A 10,351-nucleotide genomic window follows, 5' to 3' on the forward strand; every position below is an offset into this window, starting at 1 on the left:
AACGCTCCATTCATGGCTGCTTTCCCGTGTGTGTTTTGTTGTGCCAGCTGCCTTCTCAGCTGTGCGAGTGGAAGTGTAAACCTCTTTACCTTTACTCTCTGAGTAAAGTGAGGTTTTCTGTTTGTGGCATTTTTCTGCTAGCTCCCTAAAATCCTTTCGTGATTGGCGCTTTTTTTTTTTTTGAAAAACACCCTCATCCTCTTAATAACATAGACCAAAACTTTGTTCATGCTCCACATGGGGTTGCCGCATACTTAGTCTTCAGTTGCACCAAAGACTTGATTCACAGAGACCAGTTACAGGGGTTTTCTGTTTACAGGTCTTTTCTGTTGTTCTCCTTATTTCATAGCAGCTCTGTGAAGTGTTTTACCTTTGTAGTTTGTTTAGTAAGCTCCTGTTTACACTTTTGTGGTCAGTAGTTGGTTTTCTTCATCTTTCCTTTCCAGTTTTGTAAGCTCAGTGCTGCTGTAATAAAATTCTAATTCCTAGTACTTGACATAGTTACTGATTTTTACTGGTATTAGTAAGTATTAATACATTTTTCTTCTGATGGACTTGAGTTTAAGATTTGACAAGTGCTACATTAATTATGACACTATTTAACAAGTACTTAATACTTACTTCATCACAGGTCTTAGATACAAAAGACCTACAGGTATTTAAAGTGACCGTGAATGGACAGGATGCAAAATTTGTTTTTGGAGAAAAGCACAGTTTCAAGGGCACCCCCCTGGAAATCACACTTCCTTTTGAACTAAGAAGGTACGCACTTTTGCCTGTTCCTTTAGGTGGTTTCCAAAATGCACTGTATAAGCTGCTTGTCTGCCTGTAGGGTCCTTGTATAAAGCTTGCAAAGGGACTTGTAAATTAGGGTGTTGATTTTATTTGGTATGTGATTTTGTAGATGTATTTAATATTTGGCTTTTGTTAGACAGCCAAAGCCTTGTGAGTCCAGGTATTATATATCGTACCAAATTGAGCAGGAGTGTTCATCAGCTCAGGGGCAGGAAGGCTCTTCAGAGGGATTTGGGCAGGCTGGCTTCAGGGGTTGAGGCCAGTTTTATGGGGTGTAAGAACGCCAAACGCAGGGTCCTGCACTTGGGTCACAGCAACCCCAGACAGCGCTGCAGACTTGGGGAAGAGAGGCTGGAAAGCTGCCCGGTAGAAAAGGATCTTGAGGTGCTAGTGGACAGCCGGCTGAACATGAGCCAGCAGTGTGCGCAGGTGGCTGAGAAGGCCAACAGCATCCTGATCTGTATCAGAAATTACTTGCCAAAGTAAGCAGGGAAACAATATGTAATGTATCACATGTAGTTTTCCAGTGTTTCTTATCAGTAATATTCTTTCTGCTTCAACTACGTGAATTTTGTTACATTTAGAATTGTGGACAGAGTTTCAGACCCTGTTTGCCTTTCTCTTACACAAGGGCTAATCCTGTGTTTCTGTTGAACTGCAGGTTACCACTATGATTAGACAGAAGCATCTTTTCAAGTAACAGAAGTTTTATTTTATTGACTATGCTAACCCCAAGTCCCTAAAAACAGGAGCTTGAGTTTTGGCAGCATGAGGGAGAATAAACTAGCCATAATCTACCTCTTAAATTGCATGAATTAAAAAGTTGATTCCAGATTACAGTACATTTTTTGGGCAGTTTGCTTTTTGTGTTGTGTATATATGATTGTACTTATGATCAGATATACTGAACAAACGAAGTACTTTAAAAGGCCGTAGCAGAAACATGTGCCTCTTTCTTTTCTTTGACTTCCAGCTTTTTTATTATTGACAGAATTCCTTATAAGAAAAAAAGCTACAAAGAGGGATTATGAGTTGCGATTTTAAGAATTTATAATATTGTGTGAGATATAGTCCCCTGTGTAAGTATCAAGAAAACAGTGACAGGAAAGGGTAGGAGTTACAACTGAAAAAGCACTTACTGAATGGTCAGAATGTGGCTTATGGTAATACAAATTATTTTCTCTTTTCTTGTCAAATATGTACTTTGGAATATTGGTTATAAAGCAGGTATTTATACCTGGTCATCTTATCTAGTGTTCAATTCCTCTGATTAGCTGAAGTTTGTTCTGATTTATGGTTGGGTGGTTAATATCAGAGTTGCATGTACAGCCTGGAACTTTGAGATAACAGAAGTGGATACTTCTGTGTGCCTTTGATGACAATTATGATTTTGCTATGTTTTTTAAAAATAAGGATGTGAATATGTCTGGTTTGTATGTGCATTCCCTTCTTAGCAAGCTGGTCTCTGTCTTGCACAGAGCTGTTAGCTTTTACTTTTATTCAGGGTTTCAGAACTGGTGTAAATTTGAACTTTTTTTTTTTTTTTCTCTTGTTAACATGACTTTTAGTAGGTTTTTCCAGAAATTACCATTTTCAGTATTTACGTTTTTCACTTAAGGATCATACTTACAGAGCATATCATCAGCTGCAAAACTAACTTCTTTATTTATAGAACACACAAATCCTATGTTATTAGAGTATATATGTTCTTACATAGGCTATTTGATATACTTTTTGTTGTTTACTTATTGCAATGCACTTTCTACACTTACATTTACAATGTTAGATAGTTTGACAATATGTTTCATCATTTGGTTATACGTATGTGGGTGTCCAAATAGTTTAAAGAAAACATCCGTGTTTTCCTTGGAGAGGAGAAGTTTCTGGCTAGTAAAAACAATGATAGAAGTGTCTTGAGACAGTAAGGCTGAAATAAACCAGCTAATTTTTACTATGCTAATTGAAGTGGGAAAGTTGCTTTAATATGCTACTTGTTCTTCTTTTTAATGCTTTTGAGACAGTGCTGCAAACCTGTTCTACAGATGTCTTTGAAGAAAAATTTCAGTAGTGACCAAGAATTCTGTCGAAAAGTCTGACCATATTCTTTATTGCACAGGGGACAAGAAGCAGTTGTTGAAATCTCTTTTGAAAGCTCTCCAAACTCTTCAGCACTGCAGTGGTTTTCTCCAGAGCAAACGTCTGGAAAGAAACACCCATTTCTCTTCAGCCAGTGTCAGGTTGAGTGGATTTTTATTTTTTTGTGAAGCTTGTTGTTTACATATCGCTGTAATTCTTCCTGGTTTCCGAAGAGTTGGAGAGGAAGGCAAGCTGCTGAAAGTACCGTAGCTCGTAACTTCTAATTGCATGTGTCAAAGGTCCTAAATGAAAACAATAAGTCAGGATATTGCTGAGACTTTATTATATGTTAATAATTTAATAATTCCAGAGCTTCTTTACCCTCTCCAGTGTTCCTGCTGAAGACTATGCAGTCATTTGCAACCAATATGTGTGGCTATTGATCTGTCTTGCCTATCATTATTTGTTTTAGAAAAGCCTTAGCTATGAAAACTACTATAAGCTGTAAGTGATAGGAAGTGTTGGTTTGTAGGTAGTGAATTTTCTGGAGGAGCTGTGTAGATCTCCAGTATAATAAATTAGTTTGATTTATTTCTAGTCCTCTGCATTAGAGAGTTTATATGTTTTAACTCTTTTGTCTTTTCCTTCTGCAGGCCACCCACTGCAGAGCCATCTTTCCATGCCAAGACACACCTGCTGTGAAACTAACCTACTATGCAGAGGTAGATGAACCTAAGTCATGTGTGTCTAACTAAAGGCAACTACTACAACGGGTGATTTTTTTTTTTGTGGCTGCCAGCATGTGGCCTAAAATTAAACCAGAAAATAGTGACTTTTAGCTTAATTTAAGAGCCAAACCCTGCTTATCTTTCCTGTGTCACTTCTCTAGTTTTACAATTTCTTTTATGTATATTATCTCTTTTTTCATTCACATGTACCTTGTTTTCCAAAAGGAAGTAGAAAATTGCTGTAGTAGGAAAGAAATAACTTCTTAAATCAGGAAAAACTGACAGTAGGACAACAAAGAGGACTATAAAGTTAAAATACTTGAAATGAACCTCATACATGCCTCAAGTAATATATTCTGGTAACCTTTCTAGATATCTGTTCCTAAAGAGTTGGTGGCTCTTATGAGCGCTAACCGTGATGGAGAGATGCCTGACCCAGACGACAGCAGTCGGAAGATATATCAGTTCAGTCAGAACGTAAGTATTCTGGGCCACTAAACAGTTGACTGTGGTCTTATTCCTAACTCATGCAGTTTCACAGTCACTTCAGATAAATCGTGTGACTTGTGATGGGTCTGTGCCGCTACTGAAATACGAGGTATTACAAATCTGCAGCTCTGAAAAGTCAGCCACTAGGTGCTCGTGGTGTTTACTGGTTGTTCTGGCTCAAAGCTAGTACTGTCAAAACGCTCTCTGTCTATGGTGATTCTTGGGAAGTAGTGCCTGGAATTGAGTAACATGGAAGTGAGTTTTGGAAAACAGATCCTACAAATTTTAAGCTTACCAAGATCGTAACAGTGAAGCTGAGCATTGGAAACAATTTTTAAACTGAAATTAGGCAAATTCTGACAACAGAATATTTTTGGTTGTTGTTCTTTTTGTTTAAGTGAAAGCTTTGGCTTTTATGGCAAGTATCTCCAGCTAGTTAAAGATTACTGTTCTCATGATGAAGTTTTATTAAGTGATGCAGCTTGTTTAATGATTCCACTGTGCCTAAAGTGACAGTCTAAATTTACTCTTCTGTCATTTTTTTTCTCAAATGTATACATTTTGATTTTGCTGAATCTTTTTTATCCATAAATATTCTTTGTTTACTTGAATTCATTAAAGCTTTTCTGGCTCCTTTTTGAGATAAAAGTGCCTGTTATCTGAGCAGTATCTTTTAATTTCTCCTCCTATAAAATTTAATGAAACTGAAATGAATATGGAAAACTAACTTTCTTCTGAACAGTACACAAACTGGTAAGTGTTTTGTGTGCTCTTACGTATGCAGATTTTTTTTTTTCAAACAGAGATAATATTTTGTGGCCTTTGCTTGAACGATCCATGGAACAAGTACTTGTAGATAAATATAATTTGGAGAGAAAAAAACAATGCCTTTATTATAACTTAAGGCAGCAAACTATGGCAGAAGTGTGCATCCTGCTTACATACTGTTGTTTTTCTTTGGCTGAATCAGTGATAGCTGATGAGTTGATAGCTCGCATTACTAATACAATTTTTTTCTTTACGTTCTGCATTAGGTTCCCATACCTTGCTACTTGATTGCTTTAGTGGTTGGAGCTTTAGAAAGCCGGTGAGTGAATCTACACGCAGTATAAATATTAATAATCGTAGTAAGTCTTCAGAGATACCTTTTTGGTTTGTTTTTTTTGTCTTGTTTCTAGTTTTAAAAGGTCTTAGAGGTTCAGCAATCCTGTTTATTTGTGTCAAACTGCACGTGTCTTAATTCACTCTTGCATCATTTTTTCTATAGAATATACTTTTACTGTAAGTTTAAGAAATACCATGAAGAGTTTGGAATCCACTAAAACTCAGGGAATAGTATTTCTTTCCTCCCCTAACAGATAAGCCTTGTCACATACAAAAGGCAGAAAATATCTTCAGCCTTGTTGCTCAACTGCACAAGAATGTGTTAATATAGACTGTAATAATGCTTTTATATTAGGACTTTATAGTATTTTAAAATCTGCAAGTGTTTCCTAATTACTTGTCCTGACCAGTGGATGTGTGGCTTGTTTGTTTTATAAAGATCTTTGTAGTGTCACTGTAGCAGCAGAGAGGAAAAAGAGAAGGAGACTAATGAGTTTCTTCAGCACCATGGGTTACTCATGAGCACATTTAAATGTATGCTCTCTGAATTATTTTTAGTTCACAGTGTCTCAGTGGTATTTTTATTTTCAATAGAAAGATTGGCCCAAGGACACTGGTGTGGGCTGAAAAGGAGCTCGTGGATAAATCAGCCTATGAATTTGCTGAGGTGAGTAGTTAACAAAAAATGTTTTGTAAGCTAATGTTTGGCTCAGTTTTGGAGAAGGAACAGACTGTAGCTCTTCCTTCTGTACCTTCCACCCCCGAAAGTGCTGCTGTTCTATCACAACACTAAACTATTACTGAACATAGATAGTGATACAGTGACATCCTGGTTTTATATGCGGGACGTCGCAAAGCAAAAGAGAAAGTATGGGAAAAAAGAGAAAGTATGGGATCAGTACCTTAACTTGTTGAGTGCTTGTAGTCAGAAGTCATGCTAGGAACTAATGTGAATTCTTGTTTCAGGCTGAAGCTATGCTGAAAACGGCAGAAGATTTAGCAGGACCCTATGTATGGGGACAGTATGATTTGTTAGTCTTGCCACCTTCTTTTCCTTATGGTGGTATGGAGAATCCTTGTCTTACTTTTGTAACTCCAACACTATTGGTAAGTGTAACACTGACAGAAGTCAGTTTTTCCTTAGGAGACTTGCTTATGCTAATTCACAAGTTGGATTAATCTGCCTCCTAGGAAGAACTGTATTTGTTCCTTCCTTCTTTAGAAATCGTAGATGAAACTGCATCAAGTGGTATATTCTGAGGATTACTTGAACTCACAGCTGCTTTTTTTTTTTTTTTTTCCCCAGGCAGGTGATCGATCTCTGTCAAATGTAAGTGCAAAATAGTTTCATGTCTTCAAGTAGAATACAACTTGAAGTTGCATCTTAACTTTGTTTGTAACAGATACTTGAAAACTTGGTCTCTTGTTCATTGGAGGAACTAAAACTTGCTGTATTGTCACTGGGGGAATTAAAAAGTGAGTTTTAGTTCAAAGTAAACTGTAGAAAAACTGAAGACACACCTATTTTGTATAATGAACAGATGAAAATAACACGAGTGCCTGTATGCCACAGTAACTGACTGAATTTAGCTGCATTTAGGCTGTATATAGATATTTTTTAAAACCACAACTGTATTGATCTCACTGAAATTTTTTATAGGGCACAAGTTCTCTGTGCCTGTCTATGCACTAGAAGTCACATTGAATGGTTTTCTTTTGAAGTGGAAATCAGGTATAATTTGAGTAATTTCTATTTTTTCTGTAAAGTTGAGTGCTCTGGATGCTGTTTTATCTCATAGATCTTTCTACTAGACTGATACACTGCTAGAAGCATTGATTGTCCTATCCCAAGAATACCAAAATATTTGACATGGATACTTTTTAATATATCGTGCACCGTTACTCTTCTAGGGGTGACTGTTTTCTTCCTTCTTTCATCCTAGCAGTGCAGCAGGAAAGTAGTACTAGTCCATCACTTGGCATGGATCCAGTATTCTGAAATGAGATTTCATAAACCCCGTGCTAACAGAGGAATTATTTTTGTTGATCAGTGTGGCTCTATGACTTGCAGGCTGCACATCCAAAATTGTTTCTGGAGAAGATTCAGTAGGATAGTGTTAGTCCTCTGAGCAAAATTTGTGTGGCTATATTTATAGAGCTAACAGGCTTTAGGAATATAATGCAGTACATGAGCTCCTATTGGGACTTTTTCTTTCTGTTGGGCCTTGGTGTTCATCTTCCAGAGAAGTCTAAACAGTCTGTCATTGTCTTCTATGTTGTAGGTTATTGCTCATGAAATCTCTCACAGCTGGACAGGAAACTTGGTAACAAATAAAACGTGGGAGCATTTCTGGTAGGTGTGATGTTCAGTGCAATGCAAACCATATTTTAAAATAAATCTGTAAAGAGACTGACTAAATTCATTTTGCCATCCTACCAGTGCTGACTTTATCGATGTATTTCCAGGCTGAATGAGGGACATACTGTATACCTGGAACGCAGGATTGGTGGGCGGCTGTTTGGTGAGCAGTTCAGGCACTTTCAAGCCCTAGGAGGTTGGAGGGAACTGCAGAATACAGTAAATATTTTTTTAAAGTTACGATAACTCTATGTTTAAGCACGTAGATAAATAAAATAAAGCTGATTTCATGTGTTGCCCACAAATAAGACTTGTCTAGTCAGCTTTTCTAATACTTTCTTATGAGAGGACGAACGACTTTGATTCCAAGGTATATGATCGAACAGATTGTATAGGTAATAGCTTAATGTACTTGGATTAGATAAAGCTTTTTGAACTGTTTTAAGCTGTTCTGTAAGGATGAACATCTTTGCAGACTTCCTTGGTTGCTCTAGGTATGGCTAAATTGCAGTATTACCCATTAGCATAGTAGTAAGCAGCCGAAAGCTTGTCAAAACTATCTCCATGTGTGATCATCAGAATTTTCAATGCCTCATGCAAGTAACCAATTTCTTTATTTTCCCCTGTGTGCTGTGTTATAATTGAACATATTCCTAATCTGTTACTGTCTAGGAGGGTTGTTTAGTTTTGTGTTTAGGTAACATAACTAAACTCTAGTGTTCAGATTCCCAGCCTGTGATATTTCCAGCCCTCTCATTCAATTTGATGATGCAGTTTACCTGGTTTACTATAAGTATTTCCTCATTGTATTTTATTCTTTATACCACCCATTTAAATCAAGCAGTTTGAATAGTTTGTTATTAAGGAATAGTTTACTAGGTGCTTGTGATGATGGCAGACGTGATGGTAATTAACTACTTTGAGGCAGCTGGAACACAGGGTGGTTGATCCTAACGTCCTTCTGTTTAATATGCAGTCAGGCACTACTAAAACAAAATGAGAAGAAAAAGTTTAGTAAACTTTGTTTAGTGCAGAGAACTTCAGAAAAAAGAATGAGAAAAAATACTTCGAAATGAAGCCATATTAGTTTTGGATGTATTATGCCTTTATAAATAGGATTAGTAGTGGTTTGCAAGAGTGGTTTTCCTAGATTAATACACTTTCTTCTATCTTTGTCACAGATAAATACCCTTGGAGATAAAAATCCTGTGACTAACCTCACCCCTAATCTGGAAGAAGTAGATCCTGATGTTGCATATTCATCTGTTCCGTATGAGAAAGGCTTTGCTTTGCTCTTCTACCTTGAACAGCTTCTTGGAGGACCAGGTAACTGGTAGTCAGACTTTATATATAGTTTCCCATTTGAATTTCAAACACTGAAACAGTTTTGTTTTGATTTTAACTGTTAGATGTCTTCATTGGCTTCTTGAAGGCTTACGTTCAGCAATTTGCTTATAAGAGCATAGTAACTGAGGACTGGAAGAAGTTCTTGTACTCCTACTTCAAGGATAAGGTTGGGTAATATTTAATTGCTTGAGAGCTTTTAATTTTGTGAAACTATGACATAGCTCAGGAATTACTGTCTTTTAAGGAATGGTGCTTTATCTTTCTTTATCTCAAGATGTTCGTATGATGTAATCTAGACTCTTATGATGATATGGTTGCATTATGATGCTTTTTGATTTTTTTCTAGAAGGTAAAGTTTTGGTTTACAGTAATCTGTATAGGATTCTCCAGGTTAATTGGCGGAATGTTAAAAAGAAGGAAAAAAAAATAGATTGAATCTGTTTTCGTAGGGTATGCTTTAATCTAAAAAGAACATTTGAAATTAAGAATTTGTGTTGCTTTATAGGTAGATGTTCTTAATAAAGTTGATTGGAACTCATGGTTTCATGCTCCAGGAATGCCACCGGTAAAGCCTACGTAAGCTGCATTCATTTATAGTTCATCTTTTCCTTCTTCAGATTGCCCATAATTTTCCAAACAGTCATGAGGCAGTTTGGAAGCAGAGTGAAAGACTTCCCATAATAGTTCTATTAGGAAGTAGTACTGTAGAAATTGATTTATGTGCATATAGGAAGAAAAAAAGCATTGCTGTTAATACTTTCAAAATATTTTTTTTTTCTGGTGGAAATACATTTTGATTTGAAAGTTGCCAGAAAAGATTCTTTCTGACAGTTTGTTACAACAAATTCTCTGTTCAGTTATAAGCTATAGTATATGTGCAAGCAGGAGTATTGATCATTTTAGGAGTGCATGGTTTCAAGGCATAGTGTCACCTATGCACAAAATGCTGCTAAGTAAATCTGCAATATATTTCATTATAATAGACCTCTTGTAAATTGTGTCGTAATTTTGAATTGGAGCCTACAACGAACAACTGTGGGGCCGTTTGAAAATCATTTGTGAGCATTCTTGTAAAAACATTGCAGAAGCTTTCTTGTGTTTCCAAATCGTGATCCTTTGTTTGTCAATGTTCAACAGGTATGATATGACACTAGCAAACGCTTGTGTTGACTTGAGCCAAAGATGGATTAAAGTAAGTGGTTAAAGAACACTGAGGCGTTCATATCTTGAAAAGCTGGTTCTCTTTGTGCAATGGGAGCCATTCTCTTCTGAAATCTGTCATCTGCTGATAGAGCGTGTGCATTTTTGGTGATAGTGCGGCTGCCAGTGATTTTGCATTTTGTAGACTGGCCTTTCATCACAGAGTCTGTGGGGATCTGCTGAGACTTCTGTACGTGAAGTGCAGTACCTGCTTGAATGAGGCACACAGCCAGCTTTTTGGAGTTTGTGTATA

At 36.8% G+C, this 10,351-nt stretch overlaps 1 protein-coding gene across 1 annotated transcript; it reads left to right on the plus strand.

Moving 5' to 3' along the window:
* Positions 1-589: 589 nt before the first annotated feature.
* LOC104267457 (leukotriene A-4 hydrolase-like) lies at positions 590-10,090 on the plus strand (the record flags this gene model as incomplete). Its single annotated transcript, XM_009873572.1, has 14 exons — positions 590-762; positions 2,912-3,032; positions 3,525-3,593; positions 3,972-4,076; positions 5,123-5,175; positions 5,787-5,859; positions 6,159-6,299; positions 6,499-6,522; positions 7,475-7,545; positions 7,659-7,770; positions 8,733-8,877; positions 8,961-9,064; positions 9,404-9,474; positions 10,036-10,090. Coding segments are annotated over exons 1-14 (1,317 nt in total), but the record flags the coding sequence as incomplete, so codon positions are not given.
* Between the last annotated feature and the right edge of the window lie 261 nt (positions 10,091-10,351).

The sequence above is a fragment of the Apaloderma vittatum genome, unplaced genomic scaffold (genome assembly GCF_000703405.1).
Source record: "Apaloderma vittatum isolate BGI_N311 unplaced genomic scaffold, ASM70340v1 scaffold27137, whole genome shotgun sequence".
Taxonomy (NCBI): Eukaryota; Metazoa; Chordata; class Aves; order Trogoniformes; family Trogonidae; genus Apaloderma; species Apaloderma vittatum.